Raw genomic sequence first — 16294 nt, 5'->3', positions numbered from 1 at the left:
AAATATATTTCCTGGTCTAAAGTCAATCTAAAGATATGTAATATCTTTATATGTAAACATAAAGATACTTTTCATTTATCTGCACTAGGTCTAAAGACTTGACCTAAAATGAGGTAAAGTAGATAATAGGGATATCACCTATTATTCAGAAATACTACAGACTAGGAAAAGCATGAGTTTTCAAGTTGAAACTTTTTTTTTGTAAAGAATTGGTTTCTTGACATGTTTATTTTAAACATGATAAATTTGAATGTCTGGGAAACTTAACATGAACTGCAGCTGGAAAATAGAACTCTATTCTTTTCACCATCACAGTTTTGTCTCCCCAATATTCCAAAGAACATTCTAATAGCTGTTTCCTACTTATAACGATTACTCTTATGTCATGAGTATAATATAAAATACAGTACATTATTATATTGAAGATATAAACATTCAATATCAATTTATTAAACAAAATAAAATAGTAGCTAATGTTGCAAACTGTATTTTCTATTTAATTTCAAACTTCCTTTTATCATTATACCCATCTTGCAAGTATCAATAATAAATTTAAAAATTCAGAATCTTTACTGAATGTAACATGGAAGATAAGACATTCTTTTAATGCATCTGTGCTAGATCAGATTATTTATATAAAATTATGGAATGTGAAATCAGCATGACAATAGCATGATGTACTAAGTAATAGTATATGAAGGTCATTCTTAAAAGTCTTCCCAAAAGACTTGCTTTTAAGATATTTGTAATAATTACTTTTATTCATTTCTATTTTCAAAAATTGTAATAAGAAAACTGAAAGTTATTCTGGTACCTAATAGTTTGTTCCTGATGCTTCTCTGTCTGCTTTCCACTGCACAGAATTACATATACTTTTCTCTCTTTCACTCTCTCCTTGCCCGCTCCTTCCTTAAACACACACACACACACACACACACACACACACACACACACACACACACGTAGCTTGATACCACTTAATAAGGATAGAGGTGTATGTGTTTTGGGGGTGTCAAACAGCTGTCACAAACTGTCACCTCCATAAGAGAAACCTTGGCACACAACAAATTAAACTACACTTCTTTTTAGCTGTCATTATTCATAGCCAATAAGTTGAAATGTTCTCAGCATTTCATGTGCAAATAAAACCACGAGGAAGCACAGTAGATCAGAACAGTGGGCCAACAGATAAAACAGAGAAAACAACACATTCAGTCCTTCTGAAGTGGCTCATCATCACCCCTGCACCGGCGTGCACCAAATGAGATCCAGCCTGGGGCAGTGTATTAAATATGCATATCAAAGCAAATGAAAAAATAAACCTGGAGATTCAAATTGGACACATTTACATGCTGAAAATGTCCCACTAGAACTGCTTTTCGGGTAGCGGTTCTGTGGCATTTTCCCTTTTTTGTGGCTGGGGGGGTTGAGGGAGGTCCTGCTTGCAGAAGAGGCTGCAGCATGAGAATTCGCTTTGTCGGGGGAGGCCTGGAAATGAAGGCAATCAATACACCTCTGGTACGAAAGTGTCAGAAATGGTGAAAACCCTCCAAGGTTTTCTCTCACCTCCTGCATAAAATTCAAGTCTGTGGCAGCCTCACCATTCCCCACTCAGTGCGCTGGTGGAACAAATCATTGCTTCCTTTCAAAACAAATAGCAGGGGGCTAAAGTAAGAATGTTATAGTTCAGATCTCTAGGAAATAAAAGGCTTTAAATTCTGATGCCCAATGAGGTGGCAAGCCCTCATGGGTGCAAAATAAATCAGTTGTCATATCTACTTGATTGGGGGCCTGACAGAGGAGCAACACACGTTACAGTTGGTTCTTTTACCCAAAGATGGTGATTGTTAAGTTATTAAAGCATTGTCCTCTTCTAGGTACAACTTCTTGAGGGTAATTTAAATATTGCAATAGTTCCATAAATTGGCCTTGTCTATCAGCCAATACTCTATAAACAGTCTAGTTCATCGTATCTCTTTCAGGTGAGCATCAGCATGTTCTAGATCTATACATCCACTTGAAAAACAGTTGCCATGAAACTGTTCTAGAAAACCAAGTAGTCGAGACCCCTAGAAATATCATGAGAAGAGCCCTTTGGCTGCGGACATCTGTGAACCTCTCATTCTACAAACCAGGTAACTAGGTTCCTTCCCATCCTCCCAATAATGTAAAATGCATCTGAATTTAGAACTAGAAAGCCATGAAAACATGAAAAATGAAAATAAATAAATAGATAACAACAACAACAAATATTTCCAAGGTAGTGTCATGCCTCATGAACCACAACCACCCAGCTCAGGGCAACATATCAGCAAATAAACTTACATAGCTGCTGCTCACCCACTTAATTTCAGTTTATAAATTCAATATACAAAAGAGCTCCCGAAGTTTCCTCCCATCGTGACAGGAGAAGCCAAGAGTGCAGAGAGCCATAGGAGCTTTCAACAACATAGTATTTATCCTGTCTCAGACTAGATAGCTGGGACCGAGGTTTTCTTTTCTTTTCCTTTGCAAACTTTGGTCCTCAGGCAGTCTTTCCATACAACACAAAGGTTGGAAATTAAAATCTGTAACTACATATTTTCAAAACTTTTGGTGGCGGGATAGAGGGATGGGACACCTCACAGAACGTTCATTCTTAAGGCATCTCAATTCATTCCTCTAACGCCCCGGAATGGGGGTGGTGGTGGTGGTGTCTTCAAGCCTCAACCCCTGTTTAACTCCACGGAGCGTTTAATATTTCAGCCACCAAGTTATTAGTCTATAGCCTATATCATTTAGGTTGTGATTCAACTGAATGCAATCTATAGACACCCAGGCTTGAGTTTCTATAAATAAACTGCTGTTCACACCCACTCTTTAACCTCCTCACTCTTGCCTTTCCTACCAGCTGCAATCCTTTTTCTCTTTGCTTCTTTTTCAAATTTTCAGTCTCACTACATATGCTTTTTTTATATAAATAAAAGCATCAGACTTACTAGTTCAGTTCCAAATAGGATTAAAAACAGAGAGAATAGAAAGAAATCTCCCTTCCGGGCCTGACATCCACAGTAGCTCCTTACTACACTCTCCGTCCTCATTCACCAACTGTTAAAGTGTTAAAATTCAACCACTAACCTAGGGTTACTCAATCACAATTCCCTTCAGCTTTTCCGCAATACATTGTTAATAACTGTTTCATCAAGGTTACTGTCTTTTATTATGAAGATGCTTCAGGCATTTGGCAATAAGTCCATATTCTGACAATAAGTTTCTATAGAGCAAAAGCTCTGAGAATTGTCAAGTGTTCACTCCTTTTATTTCTAATGCAATGCAAGAGTGCCAATAATTCTCAGAATTGTCATCTTGGGAGAGACTTCGAAATCAGCCCCCTCCCCATCTCTCTGTTTTTCTTCGGTCCTCTCTCCCTGATCCTGACCAGCTAGCTGTCTTGCCTCTCTCTCTCTCTCTCTCTTTCTCTCTCTCTCTCCCTGTTGTACTGATTGCACAGAGTTCAGAAAGCAGAAAAGACAGCAGTCACCAAATCAAACAGACAATTTGCTAACACTCAAGTCACCAAATCCAGGAAACTTTACACATTAAAAGCACAAATCACTCTATCAACTCCCTAACTTGCTTTTTTTTATTATTATTATTCTTAACAAAAATAAGAAGGGGACCCAGGGAAAGGGAGGGGAGAGGATGGCAAAAGTCCTAAGGAAGGGAGAAGACCCCCCCAAAGAGACCAAATCATTTAAAAAGAAAGCTAAATCAGTGGAGCTAGATGTCACAAGTTTAAAAAAAAGAAAAGAAATGCTTTGCCCAGTGGCCTTAGAAGAATGCAAAAGGCTCACAGACTTACATGGTCAGCGAGATTTGTGGAGGAGCCTGAAAGTTCTTCGTGATCTGACTTGGAGCTGCCGTCTCTTTCATCAATGACCAGGTCAATGGGCATTTTCCCCTTCAAACAGCTAATGTACCGGTGGCAGAAGTTATCGCACAGTTCGTGGACCTAGAAGGAGGGTCATGGTGGAGGGTTCAGCTCGGGCTGTTGTTGTTATTGTTTTGTTTCATTTTTAAAGGGGAAAATATCACGTTGCAGGGTTACATTTGGAAAGAGCAACCGTGTGATGTCTTCCAAAGTAAGTCTAATTAATGGATATAATAGTTGAAGTCGAGGAAACAATAGAGTAATTGTTGCAGCAGATATTATTCTCCAGACACTTCCCTGAGCAACAAGTTATAATGGAGAGAGAAGAAAGAGGACTGGAAATAACTGGGTTCAGACTGGGAGTCCAGGGGATTGGATGATAACATCAAAACGTAAGGACGCTGGAACTTGGAACAGCATTAGCATTTGCGATTCAATAAGGTAGGAGGGCTGCATGTTTCCAAGGGAAAGTGACTGAGCTGCAGAGCAATGTAAAGACATCCCAGAAAGGATGATTCCCTCTGCCTGCACCTAATGCACGCTCAGGGCCCAGGGTGAGCTGAGCTGATAGAGACACAAGCGGGCTGAATGTCCAGTAACACACAAATGGTTTGCTGCATTTAAAAATAATGCTGAATGCCTGGGGAAATAAAGGGGTGGGGGAGGCCTACTTTAAAAGGCAAGGCTGTCCTAATTCACCCATCCTCTGAGCCCCTGGGTTGAGTAGCAATTACAAGGAAGGACTTGGTAACATGTTGCTCAAAATCTCCAGGTGCTGGATCCCTCAGACTGGAGGTTTGTTAAAAAACATCCCCAACTCAGCTAGTAGAGGGAAGTGTACATCAGAGCGGGGGAGTGTCATTTCCGGCTCACCTTTTCTAACTCCAAAAGATGAAACCTTAGTACTTGTATTGCCTGGATCATCTGCAAGAAAAGTTGATAGTGTGGAGTTCAGACTCTGTGACTTGGGGGTGGGGGCGGTGAGGGAACTGGGCTGGGGAGGAGAAGCAGGCAAATGGCCAGGCAAAACCCACCCTTGAAGAAACCCTCAGAAAAATCAAGTGACTACTGATCAGCTCTGCCTCCCTGGCCAAGGGGTAGGCTCTTAACTGAACCTGAGCCGCAGCATTTAGTATCTTTGCCCCTGCTGCTCAGTGAGCTATTTGTGAAGGACAGCTTTCCTAGGGCCAGGCCTTCTTTCCTCTCCGCCTGAGCCCTCTTTCACCGTCCCCTCCCTCGACCTCGACCAGGACAAATTTAAAAAAAAAAAAAAAAAGTCGCTTCTCTGTCGAGAGAAAGCTTTTTAGAGGAGCACACCCGGCGAAATCCGTCCTTACTAAAGAAGGAAATACTCAAGATGAGTGGTGAGGCAGGCCTTTGAAGGCGGATTTAAGTACTTTTAATATTGAAATCGTGCAAATTAGCAAAAGAATCGCACCTAAAAGTGGCCTGCGCTGGCCTGCCCCTCACTCCCCCACCTCCTCAGCCCGCCCTCTGCCGCGCCTCACTTCCACCGGGTTCGTCGCCCCGGGCTCCACCGCCTGCCCCCCGCAACACGGAGGAAACAGCTCTCACGTCTCGCCGCCTCCCTCGGGGCCGAGACCCGGGACGTGTCCCCCCTGCTCGCGCGCTGGGCGCTGCGTCCCGCTGGCCGCCGCCGGGGACTCGGCTCCCCCGACGCCCGTCCCGCCCCTCACTGCCTGCGCCCGGGTCGGGGCCCTCGGCTCGTCCCTGCCTCCCTGCCCCACTGCCGCTTCACAGCAGGGCTCTGGAGAAAGTGGGTGCATCTGGGCAAGGGAGGGGGTCCACGCTGGAGAAAGACAAGAAACAGTGAATTTCGAAGCCTTACCAGATTGTCCAGCTCTGGATTTGAGGAAAAAAGTGGCTTTTCGGCGCGAACCTATAAGAAGCAGGGGAAGTCCGCATGAATTCCCTCTCCATTTCAAAGAAAGGGGAAAAAAGCCCACCCTGTCACCGGCTAATCTGCAGCGTGTGGGTGGGGATGGTGGGGGACAGAGGCAGAGGAGAGGAGAGGGGCTTGGCGCAAAGACGTGAAGCGAGCTAGTGCCTGACACTGGTGGGGTCAGCGTCAGCGGAGGAAGACTCAGGCCTGCTGGTTCCGGCCCCATGAAGGGGTCCCTGGAACCGCCGAGCCGTGGCCGGGAACTCCGGGCCCCCGAGTCCTCCCTGATCCTGGGGTCCCAGGGGCTCTCAGCCTCCCGCACCTCGGCGCCCGACGCGGACCGCCCGGAGAGAGGCGCCCGGCTTCCTTCCCTCCCGGGCACGTTCGGGTCCCTAAACAGCCCCTGTCCCCAATTCTTGTTCAAGTAGCTACAGGCGGGGGGAAAGGCCAAGCCACAGATTAGGAGCAGGTCAATTTTAATTCGAGGGTCGAGCCCCTGTATTCCTGGCTGGGGGGGGGGGGGGGGAAACAAACACCCATATTTATCTCCGCTTCCAATTTGCCTCCAGGCTCAGGGGTGGGGAGGAGCGCGGACTGGGCCGGAGGAACAGATCGGGTGTCCCAGCCTTTTCCTCCTCTTTCATGTGAAGCTCTCGGAGGGGCGGGAAGGGGGGGGCGACGGGGCCGCCGAGGGGTGAGTGGGTCAAGAAGGTTAGACCTGCTTGGCGAAGACCGCGATGTCCTCGTTGAAGGAGTCGGAGGAGCAGACGTCTCCGCCGGCCACGCCGGGTTCCCGGGGAGTGCAGGTCGCCAGCTCGCACTTCTCAAAGACCAGAGCTAACAGAGGAAACAACGGGTGCCTAACGGGCAGCGCCACGCAGAGACACACACACGGAGACGGGGTGCAGAGGGGAAGGAGCGAGAACTGTAATCAACAAGTTTGGAGGGTTCCGATTCCTTCTTTAACACCACAGGCACGCATCCCCACTTTTGCAGCCACCCTTCTCCAGCTAAGCCGAGCCTGGGCCAGAAACAGAAAGGAAAACCGGCCTGGCTCTTTCCCCGCAGCTCAAGGGGGTCCCTCCGATCTGCCTGCCGGGGAGAACCCCTGGCCCCTGGCCCCGCCAAGTAAAAAAAAAAGGGCCTCGGTGGGGACGCAAGGCAACGTCCCAGAAGCTCAGGCAGTCTGGAGCCTGGAGTGGATCCAGACCCACTCACTCCCCGCGCTCCGGAGGCCGCCGCGCTCGCTCCTGAGACCCAGCCCTGACCTCCCAAGAAAAGGAACACTCGGTGAAATAATAAAAAATAAATCGCCTGAACCCCCCCGCACTTGAGCGGGCACTGCAGAGGAGGCCGAAGCCTTCGCCTGCACGCACACCCGAGGTGGCATTTCCTACCTCGGGGAGAGGGCTCTTGGAGCCCCTCCACCCCCCTGGCCTTTTCAACTTGTTTGCTCTGCTTCTAGTCAAGCCCGGTGCGAGGGCCAAAAGAACAGGCATCTTCAGCGCCGCAGAGCTCCCGTCCAGAGACACATTTGTCCGCCGGGCGAACGCACAGGGGCCGGGCGCTAAAACTTGGTCGAGTGCGTGCGCGTCTGCCCTTTGTGTTCCTCCGGGCGGCTGAGCTCCACTCCGGGGATGCTTGCGGCCTCTGGCTCCAGGCTCAATTGCTGCCGGCCGGCTGTCCCCTCCCCTCGGCCTCCCGCAGCCTTCCCCACCTACCCTCCGCGGGGAAAGCCCCGAGTGGTGCGCGTGTGGACCGTGCAGCCCCATCCACCCCGGAGTGCTCTCGGAATATAAAATAATTTCCAGCCAGCTCTCCCCCCCCACACACCCCCACCCCACCCCCAGCGGCTCTGTGCAAGCAGCAGTCCCTTCCACCGGCTGCACTTCAAGGCCTGCCCCCTTTATTTACAGAGAATTAAGAAGTGGGTGATTAGGGCTTCCTGGCCCAGGGAAGCAGCCCTGATCCCAGCTCAAGCTGCCTGGGGTGACTCCCCAGGCTCTCGGGAGGAAACACCAGAGGAAAAAAAGTTGCTCGTCCCCGGCAGGAAACTTTCTCCTCCGTCAAGGCCTCTGCGAGGGGGGCCTGGAAGGACCAGCTCTGCGTCCTTTGGCCAGGAATCCCGTCCTTGGGGAGAAGGCCCTGGCAAGCTTCTCAGGACTCGGTCACTCCGGGCTGTGGGGTCCGGGGTGACAGGGCCTTGGGGGTGGAGGAAGCTGTACCTTCTGGGGACTTGGACTCAAGGGGCAGAACAGGCCCCCTGCACTGTCCTTTCTTATTCAGGCAAGCGCCCCCCCCCTTCTCTAAGCAGAAGTAACTCCCCACTTAGTGGTTCACCCTCTCACACCACCACCGCCCCCCCCCCGCCCCACAAACACACACTCAAACTCACACTCACACACAGTCTGTCAGGTCGTGGTCGTGGGGGGGTGGGGTGGAGGGTTACCCATAGATCGCGTCCTTGTCCCGCTTCAAGGCGTCGTTGACAGCGGATCCCATGCTGGCCGGCATGACATTGGGGTGCGGGGCGTGCGCGCCGTAGTGCTGCGTGGCGTGGAGCGGCGGCCCGTGGTTCAGGTGGTGAACCGGGGGGATCGGCCGCGGCGCGTGCGGGTCTCCGTACATGGAAGCAGGCACTCCTACTCCGTCCATCCCGCCGTAATGGGGCAGCTCATCGTACTGTCCGAGCCCGGCAAAGGGGAGGGGGCGCAGGAGGTGAGAGGGAGCGAGGAAGCCGAGGGGGGACAGAGAAAGGAGCGGGGAGAAGACGGCGAGGAGGAGAGGAGTGGGGACGGAACAGGGGTGTGAGGGGGAGAACGGCGGAGGGAAGACGAGAGTGGAGGGGGAGTAAGCAGGGGGGGGGGAGAGAGAAAGAGAGGGAGAGGGAGGGAGAAGAAAATAAAAATAAAAACAAAGTCAGAAAGGAGAGAAAAGTACCGAGCACGAGTTAAACACACACACAAAAAAACCCAAACCAGCCGAAACAACGGAGCTGAAAGTTGGGGGGATTTTTTCTTTTTTTTTTAATTTTTAAAATTAAGAAGTCTGAATGAGGAGCAGCGTTTAAAGCAGGAAGAGGGGGGCGGCGAGGCCGGGGTCGAGGGGGTGCTCGGAGGTCCGGTTCGGGCCGGAGGCAGCAGAACCGAAGCGAGCCAGCCCAGGGAGAAGTGGAGTTGGTGTGAGGAGGCAGCCCCGGATCCCACCCCTCACCCCCCTCCGCCTCCGCCAGGGGATCCAATAAATCAAAAGGCGAAATGAAACAAAATAAAGAGAAGAAAAAACGCTAATAATCAGGACGAGAACGCCGAGGACCGGGGAAGACCGGGGCCAGTGCCTCCCCGGGGGCAGGGAGCGGAGGGTGGGGGTGGGGGGAATAACGTGAAAGTTACCAGAAACATTATTTAGCAGCTGATTCCCCGCGTCCTTGTCAATTTCAGAGACAAAACAAGCAGCCCAGGCTAGTCTAGGCGGCGGCGCAGCGGCTGCGGCAGCGCGGCCCCGGCGGCGGCCCCGGCGGCGGCGGCGGCGGCTCCTACGCAGCCGGTGCCCGCCCGGAGCCGCGGGAGCAGCGGCGGCAGCGGCGCGGCAGCGGCAGCGGCGGCGGCGGGAGAACCGGGGGAATCGCGCTGCTGGGGCCAAAGCTGGAGCGAGGCGAAGCGTGGAACAATTGCACACGCACACACACACACCGCTCACACGCACTCGCCGCCCGCCCGCTCGCACAGCGCTGGAACTCGCGCGCCCAGACACGCACACACGCACGCACACACACTCGCACACACGCAAAGGCACGGGGAGGAAAGAAGCCGATGAATAATTTTGCTGCTATTTTTTAAAATACGGGCCGCCATCATCAAGCAGCGAGCAGCAGCAGCAGCAGCAGCGTTGAAGGGAGAGAAGCATCGGGACAGGCCCCTCTTAGGAGAGGATTTATATCTAGGTAAGTGTTGGAGATTTAAACCTACCCTTTGCGCCATCAGTCTGCGCTCCAATAAACTCCTGGATGTGTCGTATATTTAATATCCCAGTCCGGATAAGAAAGTGATCTAGCTGAAGATTCCTTTTTTTTTTTTTTTGTCCAAACCAAGGAGACTTCTCCCAATTCTCCAATATGTTATTTTTTTAGGGAAGAAAAAAAAAAAAAAAAAAGCCCAGGCAAGGCAACGAAGAGTTGGTTTTTTTTTTTCTGTGATATTTCTTCTTTTTCTCTTTTTTCCTCTTCTTTCTCCTCCTCCTGATCTTCCTCCTCCACCTCCTCCTCCTCCTCCTCCCCCCTCCCCTCCTCCTCCTCTTCAGTCCTCCTTTCCCCCTCTTTCTCTTCTCTGCCCCTCAGTTGGGAAAAAAAAAAAAAAGGAAAAGAAAAAGAAGAAAAAGAAGAAAAAAAAATTGTCAAGCCCCCGAACTGAAGGCTACGAGCGGCCCGTCAGCAACCCACATGTAACCGAACTGTCGTGTTTCATGGCTTTTTGCCACTCCAGCTGTCAATCAAAGCCCGGAATGTCAAGGTAGTGAATGAATGATGGTTGATGATGATGAAGAGGAGGAATCTTTCAGACCCGTTTTTTTTTCTCTTCCAGTAAAACTCCGCGAGGGGTTTCTGCTTCTTGAATTTTTCCTCCCCCCTCCCCCCCTCTTTTAGCTTTGCCCCCGTGGTATCTATTATAGGATCCTCTCTCTTTAAAGTATCGGTCAAAGAAAGCGGGGGGAGGGGGGAATCAAGAAAAAAAAAAAGAATAGTTTGCAAAAATTGGACTTCCTCCCCCTCTTTCCTGGTAGGTATTTTGTCTCTCCCTCCCTCTCTCGCTCGTTCTCACTCGCGCTCGCTCTCTCGCGCTCGCTCTCTCTCGCTCTCTTTCTCTCTGGGAGATGAGTGAGTGTCAGTAGGTGTTGGCAGGTTGGCTGCTGCCTGGCTTATAGAAGAGCCTCAGTTTGGCGGCGCGGGTCGGCGGCGGGAGAACGAAATGACGGAACCCGGAAGTCGTGGTGGCCATAGCCCTTCGTTCGGCGGAGACACATCCCGGGAGTGGGGAGCGGGAGCGAGGAGGAGCGCGCCGCGCAGAGACTCTGATATGTAGCGAGTGCGATCGGACTGCCCCGACTGGGGGGGCAGGGGAGGCGGAGGGCGGGAGGGGGAGGGGAGGCAGGAGCCCGGCAAACCGGAGCAAATCAGCAAGCCAGCTCTTCCGCGAGGACGGCGGGGGGTGGGAAGGCGGGGAGGAGAGGGAGGGGAGAAATGAGAGAGAGAATGAGAGAGAGAGAGAGAGAGAGAGAGAGAGAGAGAGAGAGAGAGAGAGAGAGTTTGTGCACGCGCGCGCGCGTGAGCGAGGAAAGAGGGAGAGAGAGAGAGAGAGAATGAAGAGGACAGGGAGAGCACAGAGAGGAAAACTGCAGAAAACCGCAGGGAAAGTACGGTACAGCCTCAGATCTTTTAATATTTTAAAAAAGAAACTTACTTCTAGTTTATTTTCCCATCACTCCGGGTTCATGCCTAACGGGGTCGTGTTGGGAACGTTTGGCATGGCGCTCTTGCTTTTGTTCCTTTTAATTCCGCGGGCCCCTACTCTTCTGCAAGCCGATTACAGCGCCCCAGGCTTTCTACTAACATCCAGGGCAGCAGGCTCAGCAGACGGTACCACCGCCGGACTTGAGGCTTTCCTCTTCTCTTCTCTTCTCTTTTCTTTTCTTTTCTCTTTTCTTTCCTTTCCTTTTCTTTTCTTTTCTTTTTTTTCAAGTGGTACTTTCTTCCCGGTGCAGATCCAGGACCCTTGTCAGAACTCATTTTTTTTTTCCAGGACAAGAAGAAACCAGCTTAAACTCAGAGAGCATTCCCTCCAAGCGTTGCGGATAAGGGCCACCCTGGAGAATCTTTGGGGGCCGCTGCGGACTTGGGTGGGAGGAAATGGGGGAGGGAGTCGTTTGAGTATTTCATGTCTGATTTCGCCACGGAGAGTGTGTGTGTGTGTGTGTGTGTGTGTGTGTGTGTGTGTGTGTTCGCGCGCGCACGCGCCTCAGCACTAGACCTCACTTAGAGCTGGAAAGCCAGAAAGGGAGAAAGGGACCCAGAGGATGTCAGGGGAGGAGGACGGGCCGGTACTCCCCGCCCAGCTTTGTTGTGGTCACCCCGGGCGCAGAGGCTTCGGCGCGGTAACGCCGACTAATGGCTGTGTTAATTACCCGGGGCAGTTTCGCGGGATCGGGAAGGCAGGGCCGACTCGGAACGAACTTTTCTAACATGGAAAAGGAGGAGAGGGCAGGAGAGGCAAGGTAACGATCCCACACCGTTGGTGTAGAAAGTAGTTCTGGTCGGTGTCTCGCCCAATCGCGGGCCCACGCTGCACCTAGCCTCACCTCCGCGCCCGGGGTTTCCCGGCGGCCGCGCGTCAATCACTCGGAGCCCGAGCTGGGGGCGGAGCTACGGGCACCCGGCGCGCGCAGCGCCGCAGACCCCGCCGCCCCCTGGGCTCCCCGCAGCCCCGCAGCCTGGCCTGGCGCTCGGAGCGAGCCCTCTTCCCAACTCCTCGCTCTCGCCTGCGTCTTCTGCTCCCCCGCCCAGAAAATCGAAAACGGACTGTTCCTCAACAGCCGCCTCCCTCCAACTTTGAACCCTTTCTGGGGAGTAGAAAGTAGTCTATCCACCGTGCGACTTTGACCCGACTTCCCGAGGAGTGGGGGGTGGGGGGAGGGGGCAGTGAGAATAAAGTACTGTGTCTGTGTGTGTGTGTGTGTGTGTGTGTGTGTGTGTGTGTGAGAGAGAGAGAGAGAGAGAATGAGAGAAGGGCGGGTGGGCTTTTTTTTTTTTTTTTGCCCCCTTTCCATCTTCTCTGCTTCACTTTAAGCTTCTTTCGGGCTTAGATCGCAGCCTGCAGACTCCCAACTGAAGTCGGAGAAATTTGGACCCGTTTTAATAGGGCTGGGGAATGAGCTCTGTAGGTCAATAAAGCCCTCCAAAAATGATGAATGATTGAGCACCTGTGATGATGATAGTGATTACCAGAGCAATTAAACAGTTTGATTAAATGAGCCATCATAACAATGATGTCTGCTGGAAATCGGCCCTCACATATAAAGATAGTGCGGAAGGCCTGGCAGAGCGAGGGCAGTGCGACGCCAGGGACCGGGGCCTCGGACGCTAAGTGTTTGCCAGGGTGGCCGGAGAAGGGACGGCCGGGCGCGCGGAGCTTTGGGAAGGAGAATTTAGCCCAGGTTTTCAGCCACGCTCGTGCCGGGGGTCGAGCCTGCAAGAGCCTACGGGTATGAAACCTGCAGGTTGGGGGAAGGGTTCTTACCCTCCACCTCCTCATTTTTTTTTTCCCCTAGAAGAAACTCCAAGATTAAATGAATCCTTCTTATTTGTTACTGAGTTGCTCCTCGGCATATAAGAAAAGGTGAGTAACAAAGAAAAGAAGACGCAAAAGAAAAAGAAAAAGTTGGCTTCCAGAATTTTATTTCAAGGGTCAGTTAGGCGAATCCAGTTTAGCCGGGGCGGGAAGGATGAGAGCGGAAAAATCCAAGCTGGTCTCACCGCAGAAGGTTCTGACTTTGCAGAGAGGTCTTCATATCGGTGGATCCAAGTTTCCCGGGCAGCGCCGCTCTCAGAGAAGTTTACACTCGGTTTTTCCATTTTCACTCTTCTAATTTTTAAAATCTTGCATATTTATTGTCGCCCATGGGAATTATTGTTGTTTAAATGTCTGTATAGTAAGTACCAATGACTTCTGTTTTTAAAAAGAAACCCCATTTCCTTGATACACGCTCCTTTAAAGATCAACTTTGAACTGAACCTCTGCATCTCAGAGTTTAAAGATTCAACGTTACCTTCTGCTGCTTTTATCACCGCATTTTTTCTCTCATGGTGATACTGTGGAGTCAGCATCCCTACAGCTTCTATTTAGAAAAACTGCACTCGTATTTTCTTTTAAACCCGTTTCTTGTGAGGCACTGCATCCGAGTCAAAACAATTCAGACCAATAGGCGATTTCTCTATTTTCAAACACTTGTTCAAATAATAATGGGTTGATTGCTCCGTGATGATTTTGGGTTTTACAAAAGAAAAAAAGTTTAAAATCTATTTTCATCTTTTGGGCGATGCAGAAGCCTTTTTAACCTGCGAACATACACACACACACTCGCCCTCTCTCTCTCTCTCTTTCTCTCTGATTCTGTAACTTCTTTTCCATTTTATTGAATACATTAAAACAAACAACAGGGACAATTTGGTTTGATGTAGGAGGGAGAGAGAAAAGGGACATTTTAAGATACTGTTAAAGAAAAAAATCTTTAATTCCAAAGACTTTAGTTAAGAAGTGTGAGAGTGTTAAAAGTAACACCCTACTAGAGGGAAATCTGAGGCATTTAAAAATCCTCCATGACTTAAGGTGAGAACTCCAAATTTCTTGCAATTTAAAGAAATTTCACTTACCTAGTTGCATGTCATTTATGAAACTTAGTTTAAAACAGCATCACAGTTCGATGGATTACACACAAGATCAAGTTGGAGGTGATTCAGGGTGTAGGTTCTTGGTCAATCTGATTAATTCAAAGGACTATTACTTTTAATCACCAACTTACTGATATTTTGTAAAACATTAAAAAGAACTTCCCGGTTTCCCCCCTCCGATAGAAGCGATTGAAAAACAGCAGGGTTGGAATACTTTCAAGCCTGATAGGACCTTGCTGATGCTTCATTCTCAGCCTGGGAACCCTCACGCAGGCTGCAATGCTCATCTGCTCTCCAACATTTGGGGCAAAGGAAAAGTAGGTAGATGGGGCAGGCCTCGGAGACAGGCTCGAGATGAGGGTCGCAGGAGGTGGTGGCACACACCTCCGTCAACAGTCAGCTCCTTTTGCCCAGGCTGGAAATGGTTTTAACAGGCGGTAAAATTTCATCTTGCGGTGTCAAATTGGGGTCATTTTGGGGTTAGAGTTCTCAGTGTCCGAGAGGAGCTGTCCAGCTGCGTGGGGACTCATTAACTGCAAAAGATCTGTTTCAGTAAAAACAATTCAAAGACAATCAGAAGGCTAAAGACCCTCTACAAATCGCATTTTACAAGTGCCCCAGAACAAATATGGATGCTGAAACCTATTTCTTCAGAATCCCAAATAAGGCTACTTAGCTCTGGAGTGGGGGGTAGGGGCGCTGCATAAAAAAAGAGGTGAAAGGGAGGGGACCAGATCGGGTGGGGATAAGTGGGAGGGGGAATGGGCCTCTCAAATTTAAGAGTCTGTTTTTAATCACCTCTTTCTTATTGAAGCATCCCCAGGACTTTTGAGAATTGCTTCTTTTCTATTTTTCTTCTTCTTTTTTTCTTCTTCTTCTTCTTCTTCTTCTTCTTCTTCTTCTTCTTCTTCTTCTTCTTATCTCAACATGGAATGCTATTACAGATAACAATCAAGATTTTAAAAGAATAATTGAATCCCGCTATAGTTACTTAATTTAAGGGGCATTGGCTTTATGGGGGGAGTATTTAATTCGAAATGAGTTTCATGAAGCTAGACTCAATTTTTAGATGAAGTTAAGGGGCCCCTTTCCTTAAGGAGCCCCTGTGTCTGTTTCTTTTCACCTTTTTTTTTTCTAGAAAGTTATAGGTCTTTAGCACAGATAACTCCGAATTCCTCAGAACAGTGAGGTCCAACGTATTAGTTTTGATCTATGTATTAAAATTGCTGGGTTTAAATCTTTTTTGTTGTCTTCTTACAATAGTTAGAACAATTGATGCCATGCTAGAGGAGCAAATAAATCCATCCTTAATCTTATTTGTAACTTTAGTTAATGTTTTGAATTGAAGTATTTTGGATTAAGCAGATGGGGGAAGGGGCTTTATAAGGTTACTTTTTTTTTATTTGTGGAGGTTTTGTTTGCTGGTTTGGAAGAAAGATATTCATTATTGCTTTGATTCAAAAATTTCCTTCAGGTAAAAAGCAAGTGTAATTTAAGATGAGAAGCTGGATGAGTGAGATGCCAGAGGTTTTAGAATAAAACCAAATCAATACTTTCAAGTATTATTTGAAAGACGTTTTCTTGCTGGCATTACTGACCTGAGCAAGTAAGAAGAATCAAAACATGTTATTCTTCCTCTACCTCTCTTAAGACTACAACTCTGTCATTAGGTCTTCTCTCTTCATCTGCTTCGCTGCCCTTTGGGTTCTGAGTGCAACAGTGAATTTTTTGTTGCCACGCTCTTTTCTCCAAGTCTCCCAGAGTATTTACACATTGTTAGAAGGAGTTTGATTGCAGCCCTGCATAAACAGCCCTGCGCCCCGCATTGCCGGGACAAAGGCAGCGCGGCTCTCCGGCTCCAGACTTGCTGGCTGACAGTTGGAATTTTTGATACGTATATTATTTGGCGTTTCCAATAACGTGTTTGCCTCTCCCTCCACACCCCCTTGCAGCCATCTATTTTAAAACGTCTCTAGAACCCTCAGCTCATCCCTGGGAACTGTTTTTGATCTTTCCTGCAGTATAACCAGCAGCTCAGAAA

General features: G+C 49.1%; 1 protein-coding gene across 2 annotated transcripts in view; it reads right to left on the bottom strand.

Moving 5' to 3' along the window:
* Positions 1 to 9956, bottom strand: part of MEIS2 (Meis homeobox 2) — a 204170-nt gene extending 194214 nt beyond the window's left edge. For both annotated transcript variants that reach the window (XM_054716372.1, XM_054716373.1), the window contains exons 1-6: positions 9782 to 9956; positions 8263 to 8495; positions 6532 to 6673; positions 5760 to 5810; positions 4784 to 4834; positions 3842 to 3991 (exon numbers count right to left, since the gene is read on the bottom strand). In XM_054716372.1, the coding sequence (XP_054572347.1) occupies positions 3842 to 3991; positions 4784 to 4834; positions 5760 to 5810; positions 6532 to 6673; positions 8263 to 8495; positions 9782 to 9793 (639 nt within the window). In that variant the 5' untranslated portion in view covers positions 9794 to 9956. The remainder of the gene's footprint in view (positions 1 to 3841; positions 3992 to 4783; positions 4835 to 5759; positions 5811 to 6531; positions 6674 to 8262; positions 8496 to 9781) is intronic.
* Positions 9957 to 16294: the final 6338 nt, after the last annotated feature.

The sequence above is a fragment of the Eptesicus fuscus genome, chromosome 5, assembly GCF_027574615.1.
Source record: "Eptesicus fuscus isolate TK198812 chromosome 5, DD_ASM_mEF_20220401, whole genome shotgun sequence".
Taxonomy (NCBI): Eukaryota; Metazoa; Chordata; class Mammalia; order Chiroptera; family Vespertilionidae; genus Eptesicus; species Eptesicus fuscus.
Note: the sequence above shows the minus strand (reverse complement) of the source record. Positions and strands in the feature narration are given on the sequence as shown.